This window comes from Lolium rigidum, unplaced genomic scaffold (genome assembly GCF_022539505.1).
Source record: "Lolium rigidum isolate FL_2022 unplaced genomic scaffold, APGP_CSIRO_Lrig_0.1 contig_39365_1, whole genome shotgun sequence".
In the NCBI taxonomy this organism is placed as follows: Eukaryota; Viridiplantae; Streptophyta; class Magnoliopsida; order Poales; family Poaceae; genus Lolium; species Lolium rigidum.
The window spans coordinates 4,609-26,412 of NW_025900455.1; the positions used below are offsets into that span (position 1 = coordinate 4,609).

The 21,804-nt window shown below is 47.5% G+C and overlaps 1 protein-coding gene across 4 annotated transcripts; it reads left to right on the forward strand.

The window, feature by feature from the left end:
- The first annotated feature begins 422 nt into the window (after window positions 1–422).
- LOC124681332 (protein RETICULATA, chloroplastic-like) lies at window positions 423–18,488 on the forward strand. 4 transcript variants are annotated; one of them, XM_047216266.1, is made up of 9 exons: window positions 423–551; window positions 662–1,236; window positions 1,323–1,421; window positions 1,516–1,736; window positions 2,260–2,329; window positions 2,419–2,498; window positions 11,172–11,236; window positions 17,696–17,915; window positions 18,215–18,488. In XM_047216266.1, exons 2-8 carry the CDS (start codon window positions 688–690, stop codon window positions 17,887–17,889), a joined length of 1,278 nt encoding a protein of 425 aa, XP_047072222.1. In that variant the 5' UTR covers window positions 423–551; window positions 662–687; the 3' UTR covers window positions 17,890–17,915; window positions 18,215–18,488. The 4 variants fall into 4 exon arrangements, with proteins under 4 accessions (XP_047072222.1, XP_047072223.1, XP_047072221.1 ...); XM_047216267.1 differs by having other exon boundaries at window positions 17,696–17,890; XM_047216265.1 differs by having other exon boundaries at window positions 424–551; window positions 18,204–18,488.
- The last annotated feature ends 3,316 nt before the right edge of the window (window positions 18,489–21,804 follow it).

The following is a 21,804-nucleotide window of genomic DNA, read 5'->3' on the forward strand; positions in this document are numbered from 1 at the left end:
TGCTGCAGGGTAGGCCCGCGACTCCTCCGACCATGCCCAGGCGTTCCAGCGACCGCGCTCCGGCTGCTGCTCCGGCCTGGGATCCCTGACCACCTTCACCACAACCTCCTGCGTAGGCGACAGCCTGGCCGCAGTTGCCGCAGCCTGCCCAACCTCCTCCACCGCCGGCGTACCAGCTTCCATAGCCGACGCCGGAGTTCATCGACCTCGTTAGCAACGACGACCAGTAGGCAGTACCTAGGTTTTTTATGGCATTTTTATTTTTTTATTAATTTAAACTATGACTTTAATGAATGAGAAAAAAAAATGCGTCTCATTGCAAACGGACGCGTGGACGATTTCTGGACATGCGCTCGCTGCGGAACCAAACGCACAACCCACGTGCCCGCAGCTACAAAAGCCAAACCTGAAAGGCTGCCCACACCGTGCACGCTTCTTCCTCGCGCCGCGCCGCCGCCGCCGCCAGCAACCCCCGTACTCCTTCGGGTCTCTCTAGTCTCTCCATCAAGACCAAATCGAATTCACCCCATAATTCTCCGTTAATCCTGAAGGCAAGCGCTTCTCCTCCCCTTGCTCCGATTTCCCCCTCCGAATTGCTAGGATTTGTTTCTGTGTTTCTCATTTCAGTCTCACCATATCTGCGTGTGCGTTGCGGTGGCAGCTGTAGTTCGGCGGTGGACCAGGAGCATGGCCTTATCGTGCGCGAGCGTTCGCCTGCACGGCCGCGTCGGCGCTTTCAAATGCCGGGCCGCTCTGGCTACGTCGAGCGGCTTTTCGTTCCCGGGTGCACGGAGGTGGACTGCTAGGGGAATCCACTGCCAGTTTCCACCGCGGGCCAGTGCGGATGGCGTTGACGCCACCACCTCCGGTGCAGATGTTGTTGTGCCTGAAGCGGGCGAATTCGCTGGTTCCGCCAAGGAGGTCGCCGCGGTTATCCAACCGACTGTGTTTCAACATAAGGGCGGGGAGGTTTCTGATATATTTGGATCCGGTGGGAATGGTAAGTTCCCGCCTGGCAGCGGCGGTGGAGATGGGGATAATGGCACCGGTGGCGGTGGTGCTGATGGCGACAGTGAAGGGGATGATGAGTTTGGGCCGATCCTTAGCTTTGAACAGGTGGTCCAGGAGGTCGAGAAGCGAGGGGTTAGCTTCCCGAGCTTGCCAGCCGATATGATCGAGGCTGCGAAGAATGTTGGGATTCAGAAGCTGCTGCTGCTGAGATACTTGGACATGCAGGTGTTGGGAAGTGCTCTAGTTCATATGCGTATTTTCGGGTTGCGATGTCGCTGACTTGGAATTGTTTTGCTGTTTGGATGTGCTAGGCCTCCGCTTGGCCCCTGGGTCCTGCTGTTAGATCCTGCGGGCTTCTCCGGAATAGGATGCTGGTTGATCCTGCATTCCTCTTCAAAATTGGGACGGAGGTAGGTTCACTTCTTGATCTTAGGTAGTATTGCACAAGGGTTAGTGTTTATTGGTAGGATTGTTGGTTGACTGCTCTGGTGGAATGATTTGCAGATAGTTATTGACACATGTTGCGCTACTTTTGCGGAGGTTCAGAAGAGAGGCGATGAGTTTTGGTCAGAATTTGAACTGTATGCAGCAGATATGTTGGTAGGCGTAGTTGTTAATGTAGCTTTAGTCGGCATGTTGGCACCATATGCTCGGTTCCGTGGAGGGTCTACATCAGCAGGCCTTCTTGGGCGTGTTAGGCATGCTTATGACGCTCTCCCGAGCAGGTGAGTGATGAACTATGTTAACACTTATGTTGGAGTAAAATGCGGATAGCAGTATTTTGTGTTATAACTCAATTGCATGTTACTATCATTATGTCTCTAGATGAATATTTAATATTTCCACGTTCATTTTATTTCTACAGATAACTTGTTAGTTGTGACAAAACCAAATGTAGCTGCCTTCTTGTTCCGTAAAATTCCAAGTCTTTAACTTTAGCTGTAAACTGACAAAGTATAAATATAATCTCTAGCTGTAAACTTTAACAGTAGTTCTGGTGGCTGATGAGATTCAAGCATGATATTGCAGAGCACCTACTTCTCTATTTAGAAGTTTTAGATGTCAGCAGATAATTCAGTTAAATACCACTTTCTTATCATTTTAGTCTCATTTCGCATTTTCCTTGCTTGTTGCATGTTCATTTCTCTTTGTGCTACTATAATTTGCTGGCATTCTTCTTTCACTGTTTTTAATTGTGCATTCACCTTTTCATCGTGTGTAATGCTGATGAAATCTGAACTCATGTAGTGTTTTTGAAGCTGAAAGGACAGGATATAGTTTTTCCGTTCAACAACGGATAGGGTCATACTTTTTCAAGGTAATTTTTGTGTACTTCTTGTTTTGACCAGGAAGTGTTAAAAACATATTACCTCTTCTAATATCTGGAATACCCTATGTTGAGAACAGGGGTTTTTATATGGCGCAGTTGGATTTTCTTGTGGTCTTGTGGGCCAAGGCATTGCAAACTTGATAATGACTGCAAAACGGTATTTTACTTCTCGTTATGTTAAAGTCAATGTTGTCACCAATATGTAGATACTTCTTGTTATGTTAAAGTCAATGTTGTCATCAATATATAGATAGTTTATTGGCACATTTAACTATTTTTCTATCTTCTATATAGTTCTATTCTGGCGGCCGGCCCTCCAGTAATCACTAATATTAGCATGAGAAATTCAATCTTATTATGCAGTTTGTTAGAGCTCTGAAACATTTGAAAGCTATTTTGTTTCTTCTTGAATCATCAAGAAATGTTGAAGGGAATTTTACCACACAATGTATGATGGTAAAAACTAGAACATGTTTGCTTGAATGCACATTTGCACTACTTTGCGAGTTTTTGAAAGGTTAGGTCAAGAAATTGTTAGCCGTGCTTTGGCCTGACATATCTAGATGTAAGGTTAGGTCAACAAGTGTTTCACACGCGGGGCCTAGCTGTTAGATAATGAATGTGGCCAAAGCCGCGAGTTGAACGAAACACGTACCTAACTTAGTGAAATTTGTCTAACCTGAAGTAATTGTGTGGCACTATGGCTAGCAACCAAACAGACATTTGACAGTTTGACTTAGGTTGTCACTAGTAGAAAAGCCCGTGTGTTGCTACGGGTGAAATCGCACAATAGCACAAATTGGGATATCCTTCTTCTGTATGCACCGCGTATTGGCATATTTTTTGCTCATTGACTAAATTCTTTCATTTCTGTGGGTTAATTTTTACTGAATATCTTTTAGAGCATGAAGAATTTCATTACTGGAGAGACGACAATGTAGAAAACCATCTATACAACTCAATCTTTTTAAATGTCAATATTGTTATTAGAATTCCAATAGGTTCTCTTGATTTAATTATAGATAGCACATTCAGCACAGACATTGGTTGCCCTGAAGATCGGGATGGCCTTGATCCTTAATTTTGCGTCTAATTCCTAGCCCCCCAAAAAGCTAAAATAAGTAATTTTCCATGGTTTAATAGAAAACAGTTTTGCACTTATATATATCCCAAAATAATTTATTTCATATTTTAATGCAACATCGAAATTTACCCAAGCTGAGTCGGTCTGGCCTTTTAATGTTAGGCTTTCCAGACCCAGACTGAAACCCTAGCCAGCCCAAGGTTTGCACATGACGTAACAACATGTTCCCCTATAATAAAAAAGGTGTAATCGCAATCTGTGGTTCAGCGAGCTGCCTCCAGGTCAAGGGATCGGTCACGTTGTGCTCTTGTCATTGAAGATGTTAACGACCTGGTTGGTTCCTTCAGCTCCTGCTCTCTGCTCATGTTAGCCGGTTTTAGAATGTTGCCGCGCATTGTTTAGTGCGTTCGTGCGAGTTTTTTCCTAATTGTGCGTGGCGTGGTGTGCCTCCGGATTGCATCTGGGAGACAATTTGTAATGGATGCTTGTTTGATTGATTAATAAAGCACACCTGTTTTCCTCCAAAAAAAAGAGGTGTAATCGCATGTTTGATATGCTTTCAATTACATCTCGCCCATCAATCATTCGCCGAGATTACATGCAATTTACACTAAGCCATAATATGCACAAAATCATTGTTGTTAATTACTTAGAAAACAACACAGTAATTCTTTTGGTGATGTCCATGCAGACATGTATGTTACGCTCATTGCCAAGTGGTCCCATAAAGATATTGCTTAATAAAGTTATCTCTCAACTTTCTCCTTATCATATCCACCGCCCAAGATTTCTTCTTATTTCTCTCTCTCTCCATCGATTCCTTCTTACCCAGTTGATTAGGTGAGCACCACCTCTGGCCACAGTCCCAATTTTTTTGCTTGGTTGGTACCTTCTCTGCTTCTCTTCTTTGTGTGAGTGAATTCGTGACGAGCTCTTTCGAGCAGCTTTGGGATCTTGGTGAAAGAGTTGACCCAGGTACTTCTGTTATGTCATTCCCGTCTTCTTCCCATAGTTCAGTTTGTTAGAGTAATTCTTGCTCAGGACTTAGCTAGTACCTTGTAGTAGTACTGTAGGTGCTGGTATGTTCTAGTATGTTCTAGGAGTACATTATATATGTAAGCCTTAGCCAGTAGAACACTCTGGATAACTCTACTAGTAGATAGCTATAAAAGGATAGCAGTAGAAAGCTCTAGAAGGCTTTAGAAATCTACATGTTGTACCTAGCTTGTATCCTATAAATAGCACTATGCAATACAAGCTGCATGAAGCTTTTGGCAGCATCACAAAAACCAGACCACTTCCCACACACTACACTACCTGTGAACTAGCTAGCAAGGCTAACAATTGGTATCAGAGCGTTGGTGAAGATAAGATCATAAGAGATGTCAGCTCCAGTTGGAGGTGTTGCTGGCAGTCCGCCTCGCCAGCCGCGGCGCCTTTCCCCTTCACCACCACCGAGACGACCGCGCCACCGTGATGCAGGAAGGCGCGAGGTTGTGGTCGAGCGAGTCGTGAAGGACGTCGGCGGTGGCAGTTACTCGATGCTGACGCGGACGAACTACACCGAATGGAGCCTCCTCATGAAGGTGAAGCTGCAGGCTCGGGGCATCCGGGATGCAATTGAGCTCGGCGCCGACGACTACCGGGAAGATCGAATGGCGCCGGAGGCCATCTTGCAAGCGGTGCCACCGGAAATGATGGCTGGACTAGCCGTCAAGCGGACGACGAAGGAGGCGTGGGAGGCGATTCGAGCCATGCGCGTCGGTTCGGATCGCGTGCGGAAGGGCAAGGTGTCTGCGGCTAAAGAAGGAATTTGAGATGATCTCATTCCGCGACGGGAGTACGGTTGATGATTTCGCGCTACGCCTTACGAACCTCGTCACAAGCCTCGCCACGCTCGGAGCACCTATCGACGAAACTCAAGTCGTCGAGAAGTTTTTGCGGGTTGTGCCGCCAAGGCTGTCGTAGATAGCCCTTGCGATCGAGACCCTCCTTGACACTTCTGATATGTCATTGGAGGAAGTCACCGGCCGGCTGAAGGCGGTCGAGGATCGTCTCGAGTCGCCCGAGCCGGCGCGTGAGCGGGGGCAAGCTCCTACTCACCGAGGAGCAATGGCTAGAGAGGATGAAGGGGCGCCAAGGAGGCAGCTCCTCCAGGCCTGCACGCAGCAGCGGACAGCGACGACGACGGCCACCACTTAAGAAGGTTGGAGAAGGCAACGACGATCGTGCAGCGGCTAGGGACGGCCCGCGAGATGACACATGCCGCAACTGCGGCCGTCGCGGCCATTGGGCCAAGGACTGCAGGCAGCCCCGGAGAAACAGGGCATACCTGGCTGAAGCAGAGGAAGATGATGAGGAGCCTGCACTCCTCATGGCGCAGGCCTGCACCACTCCTGCCCCTGCCGCCATGGTGGTGCAGCGAAGCACTACTCCAGCTCCAGCCATGCAGGTGGAGAAAAGTGAAGCTCCAGCTGCTGCCATGGTGATGCAGCAGAATCTTGCTCCAGCCCCGGCCATTATGGTGCAAGATAGCACCATCACAGCTCCAGAGCATGTTCCTCTTCACATCGACGAGCCGAAGGCAAAAGCTTACCTTGGGACGAGCAGCGACGACGAGCGAATCGAGGGCTGGTACCTCGACACTGGGGCTACAAATCACATGACGGGCCATGGGGACGCCTTTGCTGAAATTGACCGTACAATCACCGGCACTGTCAAATTCGGCGACGGCTCGGTCGTGGAAATCAAGGGCATGGGCACCATCATCTTTGCAGGCAGAAATGGTGAACACAAGGCTCTCAGCGGCGTCTACTACATCCCACGCCTGAAGAACTCGATCATCAGCATTGGTCAACTTGACGAGAGCGACGCATGCGTGCTAATCAGGAGAGGTGTGCTTCGCATATGGGATCAGCAAGGACGACTCCTTGTTCGAGTCACACGCGGCCGGAATCGCCTCTATCTCCTCCATCTTGAGATTGCGCAGCCAATTTGTCTCTCTGCCCGCCGCGATGATATTGCTTGGCGCTGGCATGAGCGATTTGGGCATCTCAACTTTGATGCTTTGGAGAAGATGGGACGCCTCGCCATGGCACGTGGGCTACCACGGCTGGAACACGTGGAGCAGTTCGCGACACATGCGTCATCACGAAGCATCGCCGCGGCCCGTTTCCTCGGCAAGCAAGGTATCGTGCACGGGAGCCACTTGAGCTTGTCCACGGCGACATCCGCGGTCCCATTTCGCCGGCGACACCTGGAGGCCGGCGCTACTTCTTGCTGTTGGTGGATGACGCCACTCGCTACATGTGGGTGATGCTCCTGGCAGCCAAGAATGATGCAGCAGATGCCATCAAAAGAGTTCAAGCAGCAGCAGAAGCTCAAAGCGGACGCAAACTGCGTGTGTTCTGCACGGACAACGGCGGTGAGTTCACCTCAACAGATTTTGCATCCTACTGTGCTGATGACGGAATCGAGCGCAACTTCTCCGCGCCATACGCCCCACAGCAGAATGGCGTCGTCGAGAGGTGGAACCAAACAGTGGTGGCAATGGCACGTTCTTTGCTGAAACAGAGGAGTATGCCAGCTGAATTTTGGGGGAGGCGGTCAGCACTGCTGTCTTCCTCCTAAACCGAGCTCCCACCAAAGCCCTCACATGAAAGACTCCTTACGAGGCGTGGCATGGCCGCAAGCCGGCTGTCCACTACCTTCGCACCTTTGGGTGCTTGGCATATGTCAAGGAACAGGGGAACCTATGGAAGCTCGATGACCGTAGCTCTCCCGCTGTCTTCATTGGCTATGAGGATGGAGTAAAGGCATACAGACTGTTGGACCCAGCAACAAGGCGTGTTCGCATCGCTCGTGATGTTATCTTTGATGAAGAGCGAGGTTGGGATTGGGCAGCAGATGGCGGCGAAATCCCCAGCAGCAACTTTGACGTGGAGTATATCAGCCGTCATGCCACAAGACTGCCTAGCCAGGTGTCCAGTTCAGCAGGGGACAGATCTCTGTCTTCGAGACGTGGGGCTCAAGGTGCCTCAACCAACGCCCCACCAACACCTCCATCAGCTCCAGCAACAAGTGTTGCAACTGCATCAACCCCTGTTTTCGTCACGCCACTAGCAGATGATGATGACCGACTGGATGCCTGCGCATGGTGACACACCGGTTCGCTATCGCAGGGGTCGAAAACCCGATTGGAGATGAACCGAGTGCTCGGGCTCGCACCGCGCAACCTCGACTCCGAGCTACACTTGGCTAGCACGGGGAGCCGTGCTCATTCGCGAAGGCTGAGCGCGACAAGGCATGGCAGGCAGCCATGCGCGAGGAAATTGAAGCAGTGGAGCGAAACAACACATGGGAGCTTGTTGACCTGCCACACGGGCATCAACCAATAGGCCATAAATGGGTCTATAAGTTGAAGAAAAATGAAGCCGGCGAAGTAATCAAACACAAAGCACGGTTGGTCGCTCGCGGCTTCGTCCAGCAAGCCGGAATAGACTTTGATGAAGTCTTTGCTCCCGTCGCTCGCATGGAATCAATCCGGTTGCTGCTTGCTTTGGCTGCCCAGGAGGGGTGGCCCGTCCACCACATGGACGTAAAATCAGCCTTCCTCAATGGAGAACTGAAGGAGAGCAGCCACCGGGTTTCGTCGTCACCGGAGAAGAAGGAAAAGTCCTACGGCTGCGCAAGGCCCTTTATGGTTTGCGGCAAGCTCCTCGGGCATGGAATGCGAAGCTCGACTCCACACTCAAAGAAATGGGCTTCAAGCAGAGCGAGCACGAGCACGCAATCTACCGGCGCATCACGGGTGACGCAATCTTGCTCATTGGAGTATATGTGGATGATCTGATCATCACAGGTTCGTCCAAGGGAGCAATTGAGGGTTTCAAGGCCGAGATGAAGACAAAATTCCAAATGAGTGACCTTGGATTGTTGTCATTCTATCTCGGAATTGAAGTCCAGCAGCATGGCGATGGCATTAGCCTATGTCAAGCACACTATGCCTCGCGCATCCTGCAGCTGGGCGGAATGGAAGGATGCAACCCAGCACACACCCCAATGGAGGAGCGGCTCAAGCTCAGCCGTAAAAGTACAACAAAAGAGGTGGATGCTACGAAGTACCGACAAATCGTTGGCAGCCTACGCTACCTCGTCCACACCAGGCCAGACCTGGCATTTGCTGTTGGATTCGTCAGTCGTTTCATGGCGGTGAAGAGAATTCTTCGCTACGTCGCTGGCACGACCCACTATGGTCTTCACTACCGACGGAAGACAAAGGATGCACATCTAATTGGTTATAGCGACAGCGACCTAGCCGGTGACATTGACACTAGGAAGAGCACGAGCGGCAATCTGTTCTTCCTCGGCAACTGCTTGGTGAGTTGGCAATCTCTCAAGCAAAGGGTGGTTGCTCTGTCTTCATGCAGCAACTCAAGGAATTTGGCTGGCTCGACTTCTTGGAGAACTTCAAGGAAGAAAAGCCGAGACAGTTGAGCTAATGGTGGACAACAAGTCTGCCCTAGCATTAGCCAAAAAATCCAGTCTTCCATGAGCGCAGCAAACATATCGATATTCGGTATCACTTCATCAGAGGCTGCTTGGAAGATGGAAGCATCAACGCCAGCTTCATCAATACTTCAAATCAGCTCGCTGATATTTTGACAAAATCACTTGGGCGAGTGAAGATTCAGGAGCTGAGAGCTAGAATTGGAATGGTCCAAATCAAGTCAAGCATGAAGAGCAAGGATTAGGGGGAGAATTGTTAGAGTAATTCTTGCTCAGGAGTTAGCTAGTACCTTGTAGTAGTACTGTAGGTGCTGGTATGTTCTAGTATGTTCTAGGAGTACATTATATATGTAAGCCTTAGCCAGTAGAACACTCTGGATAACTCTACTAGTAGATAGCTATAAAAGGATAGCAGTAGAAAGCTCTAGAAGGCTTTAGAAATCTACATGTTGTACCTAGCTTGTATCCTATAAATAGCACTATGCAATACAAGCTGCATGAAGCTTTTGGCAGCATCACAAAAACCAGACCACTTCCCACACACTACACTACCTGTGAACTAGCTAGCAAGGCTAACACAGTTTCCGCCGCTGTCTTGATACCCTCTGTTGTCTGATGCCCCAGTCTCTCTGATTCCCTCTTGCCAGTACATGGTCGTGTGTGTGCTTGTCGCTGTCCTGCCACGGTCGACGAGCTCGGTGGATGGCAGCTCGGTGGATGCCATCGGCAAGGGAGGTAATTTGGCGAGTGTTAGTGCCTCAGATGCGTTGATTTGGGTTCGAATTTGTTCGGTTTCTATCCAATCTCGTCATCTCTATTCTTCCGTTGACGAAATCGCTCTTGGAAAACTCGATTTCGAGGTGGCGAACAAAATCCGGCGAATTTATGCGCTTGATTTGTTGGTTTCTGTTGAAATCGCACGCAGCAGAGAGAGGCTATATATGGGTGGTTTTCTGTGGGATGGGGGCAAGAATCAGAAGGAATTCGAGTTTGATTTTGATTCGGCTGAAGAATTAGGTACAAACTCGTTCTGGTTCGATTGCGGTGCGGGAGGATGGATCGGAGATCAAGGGGCGGCGTCTGTTCGCGAAAGAACTCTATCCAGTTTGTTCGGGTAGTGGAGAAAAATAAGGAAAGCCAACCGGTACTCATCTACAGCTTAGGTGGCGACGGACAGGACGGACGAAAGAACCGTTTTTCACTCAGCGGTGGCATGTGGTGTAATTTCAGCGAAAAACAGGGGCAAAAACAGATGGACTAACAAGAAGCTCTTTTGCTTTTATTATTAGGTATAGATAAGTGTTATGTGGCTGCTAGGGTTTGGGAGGAGAGAGAGGGCTGCGAGAAGGCCGGCCGGGGGCCTTTTGCCCACGGCCGGGCAAGAGGGAAGGGATTTCCTTCTTAATTCTTGCTTCATTAGATTGATACATCTCCTCTCCATATATAGAGAGGTTTACTTGACTCCCAAGCAAGGCTTACTTGACCCCTAAGCAAACCCTAAGACTAACGGGCCAGGCCCATGACGTACTCTAACAATAAGCGTGTCTGATGGTAAAAATATTGCAGAAAATTGTAATAGTCGGATTCATCTTAAAGAACATTATCTCATATTATTGTGATTGTGTAACTATTAACATAATATTGTACAAATAATTTATTGTCAAAACTAGTATTTGGACAGTCAAAATACACCCTACATTTAGGAACCGTTGGAGTATCTCATAACACTAAGGCTCTTTGTTTTGGATGATTTAAAGAAACAACACATGTGTAGGAAACGTAGGATCATGATTCATGTCTTATTCAATCTTTTAGGAATTTGCACCAAAGGATATTTGATTACACCATGTAGGAAAAACATAGTAATATTTCCCAAGAAGTTCCAGTGATCTGAAGTATTTCTATGACAGTAATCCTTTTTTTTACATATGTGCTATCATTTCATTGTTGACTGGGTTACTAATAATATATAAATAACTCATATGTCTGTTGTTGAGCTAAGTTCTTAGAGGATCAAACACGATGCCAACAAACTGTTCTCTATCCAAGTTCTGGTTTTGAATGTACTTATGTGCACGATATAATTCTTACTTTACCTACAACAAAACACAGTGCATTTTTCTAGCATTTTCTGATATGACTACTTTCATGAGAAACTTAATGCAATATGTCCACTTTTTGTTTCCGTATCATTTATGCACCTCAGAACTGACTATTTCCTTGAAATGTGTAATTCAGGAGTGTAAAGAAGTCTGAGCATGATGTACCTGTTCCACCCCTTCTGAAAACTTCTGCTTTGTGGGGTAAGTGACAAGATGTTTTGCCTTAGCGAGGTATATATAAAATATTTCAAAAAATCCGCAGAGGTTTTATTACTTGACTACTTAACCCCCTCAAGTTTAAAACTGGGTATCGTACTTGCCAAACTATCCCAAACTGTTCAAATAAGCCCCTGAGGTTATTTTGTAACTGATGAAGTGCTGGATGACTCTGCACTGACCATGGTCATGTGGTAGCTCCGACCACGTTGTCCTTGTCTCTTAGCGGCTATATCGTCCAACCCTCTCTTGCTCTGCTGCTCATCCATAGAGCCTTACCAACCCCATCTCCTCTCGTCACCCCACTCTGCAGGGCTGTTGCTGTCCCCATGTCTTCTCGTTGCTCCCCTCTATATTTCCGTTATTATCTTGTGCATGGATCCAGCGGACGGATGCCTATGTTGCATTTGAATGGAAGGCTCGCATCGGAGGGGATGGCACCTCTGAAGTTGGACGAAGATGTTACCGCAGTCGAAGGAGTCTGTCACGACTGACAATACCATTGTATCAGTGTGACAAGAGAGAGAGCACGTGTGCTGTTGGGCTGTACGAGTGTGTCGCTGGACAGTTGTTGGGCTCGTGTTAAGTGTGTGTGTGGTTGGCGTCGTTATAAGCCGAACCAGGACCTCTGTACTGATCACCGAGGAATTTGAAACCTGACGAGGAAACGTCTCTCACCTTCCGTCTCCGTTCTCATCTCCTTCGTGCTCCTCCCATCTCACCTCCCTCCTCGTCGGATCTCGCCTAAATCAAGATGAGGTCGTGACAATTTGGTATCCAGAGCCACAAATTCCTGCCAATTTTTTTCCCTTTTGCCACGATTCGCTGTGCTCTTAATCTCTTGGCATTGATCCGTAATTCCGGGCGAAAGGTGTGATTCACTCCAGCGATTTCGTGCAGAATCCCTAGCTTGGTTGGATCTGCTCGGAGCGAGCCACGACGGCGCCAGCAAAGCCCTCGGTACAGACCAAGCACGTACTCATGGCGTTGGAGGAGAGTGAGCGGAGCATGCAGATGATTGACGCGCATCCTGCAGTGCCTCGACAACCATGTCATGCTCGGGGACAAGCGCCACGAGGAGCAGACCGCCTTCATCGCGCAGGTGACGCACGAGCTTCAGGGCGTCCGCAAGCAGTTGGAGGTCACGGCGGCCGAGGTGGACGAAGCACGTCGTCGACCAGCCGTAGGCTCTGCCGTCGACCAGCCGAGCTCACCGGCCTTCGCGGCGGCCATGGGGGGTGCGGGAGTGGCAGCGGCGCGTCTCGCCAACGACGGACCACCTCTGATCCCTGCTACACCGAGGTTCCACTCCACCAAGTTCAGCCTCAGCCGCAGCCATGTTCGGCACAATGCCGAGCCGAACCAGCATCGGTACAGAGACCGTGACGAGGACACTGGGTATGTGAAGCCACCCAAGCATGACTTCCCTCGCTTCGATGGCTATCTACCCAACCTCTGGTTGGATCGTTGTGTGGCCTATTTTGAGCTCTACTGTGTGAAGCCGCAGCAGTGGGTAACAACAGCGTCCCTGTATGTGGATGGGCTTGCTGCCTTGTGGCTACAGGCGTTTCGTCAGACACATGTGCAGGTGACTTGGACGCAGTTTTGTCAAGCCGTTGTTGAGGAATTCGGGCTAGATGAATTTGAGGGCCAGATGCATAAGTTGCTTCAGTTGCGCCAGACGGGTACTGTCGCAGAGTATCGCCGACAGTTCGAGATCCACATGTACCATCTGCTGTCGTTGGATCCGTCGCTGAGTAGCAAATTTTTTGTCACTCAGTTTGTCCTGGGGCTCAAGGATGAGATCAGAATGGCAGTGAGAATCCAAGCTCCAACTAGCATCATGAGAGCAACAGTGTTTGCGAAGTTTCAGGAAGAGGAAATGGACAGCTTACGTCCTCGCCATCGTCCTGCTCCAGCGGGATGACCACCACCGCAGCCAGCTCCATTGCATCCACGACCTGCTGCTGTTGCGGTTGTGCCCAAGGCAGGGGGCGATGATTTTGGCCGTGAGCGTCAGTTGCGTGACTACAGGCGTGCTAACAATTTGTCTTTCAAATGTGGTGAGAGATATTCACGAGATCATCAATGCAAGCGGCAAGGTGCCCAACTTCTGACCATTCAAGTGGGAAAACATGGTGAATTGTTGAATGAGGAAGCTATTCGAGCACTTGAATTGCTTGATGATCCAGAACCGGCAGTTGCTGCAGTTGCAGCGCAGTGTTGCATGCTCTCCGCTCAGGCCACTACTGGGACCGAGTCTTCTTCTTGCAGTCGCTTAACAGCAAAAGTCCAGGAGCAAACAATGTTGATTCTCCTCGACTCAGGTAGCTCACATAGCTTTGTGAGTGCTTCATTTGTCAGACGCTTGCATTTACCCACGTCCCCCTACCTCCTGTCCTAGTGAAAATGGGCAAATGGTCAATTTATCATATGTGATAGCATGGTGTCACAACTCGAATGGAGTAGCCAAGGACATAACCTCAAAACTGATCTAAGGGTGTTGGATATTGGTGCTTATGATGCCGTGTTGGGCATGGATTGGTTAGATGAGCATAGTCTAATGAGTTGCCAGTGGCACGGTTTGACCATGAAGGGCAGTGGATTACTTTGCAAGGCCTGACCGATGCTACAATCCCTGCTCCAGCGGCGATGGATTTGCACACCTTGCACCAATTGGAGTTGCACAATGAAATCTGGGCAATCGCAGAGAGCACTTCGGGCAGCGACATTCCGCAGGAAATTCAGCTTATTCTCACGGAGTACACAGATGTTTTCGCTGAGCCAAAAGGGTTGCCACCGCGACGCCAATATGATCATGCGATCGCCTTGGAACCGGATGCTTGACCACCTAATTCTAAGCCCTACCGCTACTCACCTCTGCAGAAAGAGGAAATTGAGCGCCAAGTACATGACATGTTGCGCTCTGGAGTAATTACCCATAGCATGAGTCCCTATGCTGCGCCAGTCCTTTTGGTGAAAAAGAAGGACGGGAGTTGGAGGTTTTGCATTGATTTTCGTCGTCTGAATCTGGTGACGATCAAGAACAAATTTCCTTTGCCGATAGTTGATGAGTTACTGGATGAATTGGCGGGAGCTCAATTGTTCTCGAAGCTGGACCTGCGAGCCGGCTATCATCAGATTCGGATGCGCGCTGAGGATGAGGAGAAGACCGCTTTTAAGACGCACCATGGACATTTCCATTTTCGCGTCATGCTGTTTGGATTGACAAACGCGCCTGCCACGTTCCACTGCCTGATGAACTCCATCTTCGCTGATTACACTTGTAAGTTTGTATTTGTGTTTCTTGATGACATTTTGGTCTATAGCAATACCCTGCAGGAGCATGAGCAACACCTTCGTCTTGTGCTTGCACGCTTGCGGCAACATCAACTTTTCGCCAAGGCATCCAAATGTTCCTTCGCGCAACCACTAATTGAGTACCTCGGCCATGTCATTTCCAAAGATGGGGTGGCAACATATCCGGAGAAAACGAAGGCCATGCAGGTGTGGCCTACTCCAACAAATGCCACTGAACTTCGTGGTTTTCTCGGTCTAACCGGCTATTACCACAAGTTTGTGCCCCGCTATGGGAATTGTTGCCAAGCCGTTGACGCCTTTATTAACGAAGAAAGGGTTCCTATGGAACGATCAAGCCCAGCAAGCCTTCGAGCAGTTGAAGCTGACCATGGTCAATACACCAGTTCTGGATCTGCCTAATTTGGATACAGAGCTTCAGCGAAAAGCAATGCGAAGCTAGTGGGGTTACAGTTCAAGTTTCAGTACAAGCACGGCGTGGAAAATGGGGCGGCCGATGCTCTCTCTCGTGTTGGTCACTTGCTGTCGGTCAATGCTCCATCAGTGTGTCAGCCGCTATGGATGCAGAAAGTTGTGAACTCTTATGCAACTGATTCTGAGGCTTGCTGTGCACAGTCCTGACGAAGATGGATTTGAGCTGCATCGTGGCGTGATCCATGTGCGTGGTAAGTTGTGGATTGGAGCCAATACTGCTCTACAAACAAAACTCATCAGTGCCTTGCACGATAGCGCGATCGGTGGTCATTCTGGCACTACGGCGACTTACCATCGAGTCAAGAAATTGTTCAGTTGGAAGGGTCTGAAAGCAGCAGTCGACAACTTTGTTCGGCAGTGCTCAGTGTGTCAACATACTAAGCATGAGAACTTCAAACCTGCTGGCAAACTGCAACCAGTACCAGTTCCAGAAACCTCCTGGCAAGACATTTCGCTTGATTTCATTGAAGGATTGCCCAAGTCTGATGGCTGTGACTCGATTCTTGTGGTGGTGGATCGTTTCACCAAGTTCGCGCACTTTATACCTCTTCGCCATCCCTTTTCCTCATCTCAAGTGGCAAAGGCACTCTGGGACAACGTGATTGAACTTCATGGTGTTCCGTTGACGATTGTCTCGGACAGAGATCGCATTTTTACCAGTCATACATGGCGGGAGATGCTACAAACAGCGGGTACCAAGCTACTCTACTCCACAGCGTATCATCCGCAGACAAATGGCCAGACGGAGCGGGTGAATCAATGCTTGGAGATGTATCTCCGCACCACCGTCCATGAAACTCCACGACGGTGGCGGTGATGGTTGTCGGCGGCGGAATTCTGGTACAATTCGAGTTTCCACTCTTCATTGAACTCTTCTCCTTTCAAAGCATTGTATGGGCGTGAGCCGAACTTGGGTGGCATGTTGCAATGGAGCAATCAGGACCTTGGATCTGCGGAGGATTTCGATTGGCAGACACACACCCAACTCGCACAAAGAAGAAAGCAGATAAGAACAGAACTGAGCGACAGTTTACGGTGGGAGACCAAGTGTTACTCAAGTTACAGCCGTATGCTCAGTCATCCTTGGTAAATCGTCCATGTACTATACTGGCATACAAGTTCTATGGGCCTTATGCAGTGGAGCAGCGAATTGGAACTGTGGCTTACAAACTAACGTTGCCCGAAGAAAGTCGCGTACATCCAGTATTCCATTTCTCTCAGCTGAAGCCTTTTGTTCCAAGTTATGCTCCAGTTTTCAGTGAACTCCCAAAACCACCAGACCTTCTGTCAGCAACTACTTCACCAGCTGCAATTCTGGAGCGGCAAATGGTGAAGAAAGGTGATCAGGCACTTTTTGTCCAACTCAGGATTCAATGGGACTCGCTGCCGGTTGATGCTGCGACATGGGAAGATTATGACGTGCTGCGTGCTCGTTTCCCTGACGCTGCAATCTGGGAAGGGTCTCCTTCTGAAGAACGGGGCAATGTCACGACTGACAATATCATTGTATCAGTGTGACAAGAGAGAGAGAGCACTGGTGTGCTGTTGGGCTGTAAGAGTGTGCCGCTGGACAGTTGTTGGGCTCGTGTTAAGTGTGTGTGTGTGGTTGACCAGGACCTCTGTACTGATCATCGAGGAATTAGAAACCTGATGAGGAAACATCTCTCACCTTCTGTCTCCGTTCTCATCTCCTTCGTGCTCCTCCCATCTCACCTCCCTTCTCGTCGGATCTTGCCTAAATCAAGACGAGGTTGTGACAGAGTCAACGGAAATACTGAGGGAGATGAGACTTACTAATTTATTTTTTTCCATTTGCCAAGTTACCTGGTGTTATATACTACATCAGTTGCCACATGACAAAATCGCTCTCAAAATAACCTCAGGGAGTAATTTAAAGGTTTTCTACAGTTTGGCGGTAGGAGATCCTGTTTTAAACTTGAGTGGTTTAAGTAGTCGAGTGACCAAAGCTCAGGGGGTTATGTGGTCTTTTTGCCTTTGTGAAGTGTATATCAAGGATTTATGTTTCTCTATTACTGTGATGTATACTGAAAGTAAAGAAGTTTCTATACATGATGTATTTGGATAAATAGATGATCATGAGTATAATAACGTCAATAAATCACAAATACTTGGTTTGCTTATAACCATGTACTAAATCGACACTTTTTTTTTTGGCAAAAAGGATGATTAAGGAAAAATCTGGATAGAGTTTTATCTAGATAAATCTCAAGTCGTGTGTTTATTGGTGCTGCCAATAGGTGATTTGGATGTTCAAAGCTGATTGTGTATCATTTTTAAATTTGAGCATCTCTTACCATAGTTGTACAAATAGGATACAGAATTATTTGATGTGCTTATTTATATAAATAAACATTTTTGAACACATGATATGAGGGTACAGTATGTGATATATTTACAGTTTCATAGTTACATGCTTCCCCTAATAAGAGCCATGGTAGTTATGGTGGCAACGACTGAGCTTGACAGTACATATTAGCATGCTTACCGAGCAATACAATTTAGCAGTAAGATTCTTCTGCTTGCCAAATACATAGTGCAAATAATCATACCTATTTATTTCTCAAATATACTTCCATGTGCCGAATTGCATCTAAGGAGGCTCCCTAAGTATAATCTTCCTGGTTGTTTTAGGTGTGTTCCTTGGTGTCTCATCCAACACGCGTTATCAGGTTATTAATGCACTTGAGCGCTTGGTTGAGGCTTCACCTCTTGGCAAGCGTGTCCCAGCTGCTTCTTTGGCATTCACTGTTGGTGTGCGCTTTGCAAATAATGTCTATGGAGGAATGCAGTTTGTGGACTGGGCCAGGATGAGTGGCTGTCAATGAGGTGCGTAGTGTCTGTATTATTCATGGTGAGTTCGTTTCTTTTGGTAACATATGTGCAAGCCTTCCTCAAACAGAGGTCCTTTCACTTCATTCCGTGAGAGGAAGATACCCTGCTTATGAGCAATTTATAAAATTATAAGTATAAGCATATTGTTTATGCTATGACTCTATGCTTATGCGAACCAATTGATCTGTTATTGCTGCAATTACCATCCACATTGATGCCGTTGCATGTGATATGCTGTTTGATATAACAATGAAATTTGTCGAAATCACCCCTCCCTGAATTAAAGGTGTACCATTATTAATAACAGCTTGACGGCAGGGCTCCAAAAATAAGCGTGAGGGCGCCCCGGAGATCGACTGGAGTGTTGATATATTCTGGTTATGGTAGGCTGCTAGAAAGTACTCCCTTCCGAAATGCATCGAGATGTATTAGGCATAGTCAAATAATGGAACTTGGAGCTTGTCCAAGTGCTCAGTGATGCATGCTGTGATTTGTAGCTCGAGCAATCAGAAGCATTGAATCTGTTCTTCCTGTCCAACATTTAACCATTTTGATTTTAATTTTGGTAGTTGAAAATGATGGTTATGCTGCATTCTAATTGACACCGGGTAGGGCTTTTAAAATACTCCCTCCGTTCCAAAAAAAAATTCTATGCCTGAAGCTTGATATCTCTGTCCAACAAAATACTAAGATGTTATTACAAGCAATACATGAGTTAGCAGGTTGTAACAACATCGTCCACAGTATCACGGGTCCGGGTACAAACTATCGATTAGTGCGTTATAACGCTCACTGTGGAGAATTTGCAGACCAGGGATCATCTTGGGCGTGATCAGTTGCTTGCATGGATTTTTTCCCCTCTCGTGCATTTTAGCGACTGCATGTGTCAAAACTTGGCTCGGCAAGTTTTTGAATTTTTATTGGTTGCTAACAGTTTTATTTGGGCTCGGTGAGAGTAATGAAAGGCTATGCCATTGGTAGGTTGCTTGATAAGGAGTGTTATGCTTAACTAAAGTAGTTTAATTTTAATCTTCTCTAATCTACTGAATCATTCATCGATTCGAGAAATGGTCTACACGAAAAAGATGTTCCTAGCTGTTGTGATTTTATTCCCATGACCGGTTCGTCCGTAGTTTTGTCCAGTGTTTAAACTCTATTATGTGTTCCGGTTAGAGCCTTTTTTGAATGAATTATGTCAAATTTGTCGTATGCGGTTGGTCATCTAAAATTTTCTTCGAGTAGTTTCACTCGCCATTTCTTACAACTTCCGTGTCCAAGGTTTTGTTTTTGACATTTGTAAACGAGTAGATCTACAACTTTCGTACAATGTACTAGGGAGATGTAGATGTACTCGTCTACCAATATCAAAATGAAAAACTACGAACACCAAAGTTGTGTGCGTTGGTGTGATGAAACTACTCCTCAAAGAAAATTTCAAACGGTCATACGTATGCGACAAATTTGACAAAATTCATCTAAAATAAGCTTAAAAGAAACATAAAATAGACATTCAAAAGCTCGATGAAACTAAGAACTGGTCGTGGGAATGGATCACAATGTCAAGATGCATCTTTTTCGTATGTATAGAGCTTATGTCTTATCGAAGCACCGTTTTATAGATCAAAGAAGGATTAAAATAATCTAGATTAGAGGGAAGGTTAGGTAACATGCTCACACGCATGGAGCGACAAAGGGCTCACTTTTTTGTTCGCCCGAGCCTGCACACCGAGGAACGGTGGAATTGAGTGTGCGGTGTGCCTCCAATTGAGTTGTGGATGTACATCTACGTTGGAGGAACAATTTGTCCGTAGTTCCTTCCTTGTAAAGGGAAGTACGTCTACGTTGGAGAGGTGTGATGCCACGAAAGCCAACCAACGCCACAAAGGCTTTACCCTATTCTCCGGTGAGCAACGCCACAAAGGTCTAGCTCACGCTCCACTAAGCGGTTGCCTTAAGGTCGCAACCGTCACCTTCACACAAAGTTTGAGGCACACGTCCACAACTCAATTGGAGGCAATGACCACAACACAAAGCAAGCTCCGAGGGCAACTTCTCACGAAGCTAGGGTTTCACAACATGGAACTCCTACAAACAAGTGGGATACTCAAATCCCTTTGGTGAAAGTGTAGATCTAGGGTTCCTCCCTTGATTCCCAAAAGATCAACAAGATCAAATGGCTAGGGAGGGAGATCTTGGAGTTTTGAGCTTTGGAACAATGGAGGAGAGAGAGTTGAAGCCGCAACCTCTCCTTGGAGAAGAAAGGTCCCTTTTATACCCCCACATTATAAGTGACCGTTGCAGAAGCTTTTGGTCCGGAGTGTCCGGGCTAATGTATGGAGTCTCCGGTGTAAGTTCGAAAACTCCGGTGTAGTTTTTGGCCTAGTCCCCGAACCCCCATGCCGTGAGCGAGGCACACTTCGCCAGCCTCACAATCTTGAAACTCCGCAAACTTGTCTGGAGTCTCCGGCCATGGGAGACCGGAATCTTCGGAGTGCAATGACCGGAAACTTGAGAAAAGTCTCCGGGCGAGAATCCGGACCCCCATACAGAGAGTGAGGCATCTTGGCTGGCTTCTCGAAGTTGGTCAGTCTGGGTACTTGTCCGGAGTCTCCGGCCTAGATGACCGGAGTCTCCGGACCGAAGATCTGCACTTGGTTCTTTTGCTGTGGGTCTTCTCCACCACCAGTTGGTGAAGTGTCTGCAATGCATATCTTGTTCGTTTCACTTTTTGGGGGGTCGACCACCGTGACAAGCTTAACACATATATCATATATGATCCATAACCACACGGTTAAAGATCTCTAGTTGACAACAAACACACGAAACCATGTTAGGAGGGAAATGCCCTTTCAATCCCCCCTTTTTGGTGTTTGATGACAACACAAGGATTTGCAAAGATATTATGATAGGCTTATCAAATAAGATAGAAGAAGGGGTGATCTCCCCCTAGATGTATGCAACATGATTTGCAATGAACACTAAGCATATGCATAGATGAACAACACTTCCCCTCTCTTTTATACACTAAGCATATGTGCAAGAACGATAAGGTAAACAAGATCACATAACTTGCACAATCTAGAGACAAGATAGGTAAATACTAGGAGTTTAGAGACCATACCATATAGATGACGATAATAGCACTTAGGAAATGACATAGTCTTTACCACTCTAATAACATAGTCGCACGAATGCCACAAACCACACAACATAGTTTAGTACAAGCCAGATTTTATAAGTTCAACGCTAAGATAAATGGGCACATGCAAAGAAGCATAAGGTAGCAAGAGAAAAACATCGCAAGCATGTGCCCGACCCAAGAAAATCTCGTAGACAACCTAATGGGACTACATCTCCTAATGGACAACCTAATGCAAGCATAATGTGTCGGGGGGATGACCCCCGGTATGCCAAAGGCATGCCAAAACCGGATGGTTTTAGCCATCAAAGTACCGGTTTAAATGTTATTCCGGATAACAAAGGATGATTCAGAGAATCATACCGGTACCCCAGGAGGGGGATACCGGAACTAGCTAAGAATATACCGGAACTACCGGAACAGGCTACACTGTGGCACGTCGGCAAGACTGGTCAAAGATGCTCTCCAGAGCTAGAAGACAAAGATGAGCGAAGCACTTCAGCTTTAATCGAAGCCATGACGCCAAAGGCAAAGGATGACGTAAAAGGTGCCGGAGGATGTCACAGCTTCTGATTAAAGGCGTACCGGCATCACCGGTAGCTAAAGTAGCTTTGTAAAGTAGTTTGTCCAGTCAAAGATCCCATTAGGGTTTCTTAGGGTTTCTTCCCCTGTAAGCCACCCTCTCCCCTATATAAGGAGAGGGGGCACACCCCATCGCGGGTACGTCCAGTGTGTTACGCTGTACACAGAAACCTGTAAGCTCATATGA

What these genes read in the sequence shown, in the direction of transcription:
- LOC124681332 (XM_047216266.1), top strand. Translation starts at nt 688, where the DNA reads ATGGCCTTATCGTGCGCGAGCGTTCGCCTGCACGGCCGCGTCGGCGCT. An exon ending in TGAGATACTTGGACATGCAG is followed by an intron (nt 1,237 to 1,322) that starts GTGTTGGGAAGT and finishes TGGATGTGCTAG; the next exon opens with GCCTCCGCTTGGCCCCTGGG. An exon ending in TATGACGCTCTCCCGAGCAG is followed by an intron (nt 1,737 to 2,259) that starts GTGAGTGATGAA and finishes GAACTCATGTAG; the next exon opens with TGTTTTTGAAGCTGAAAGGA.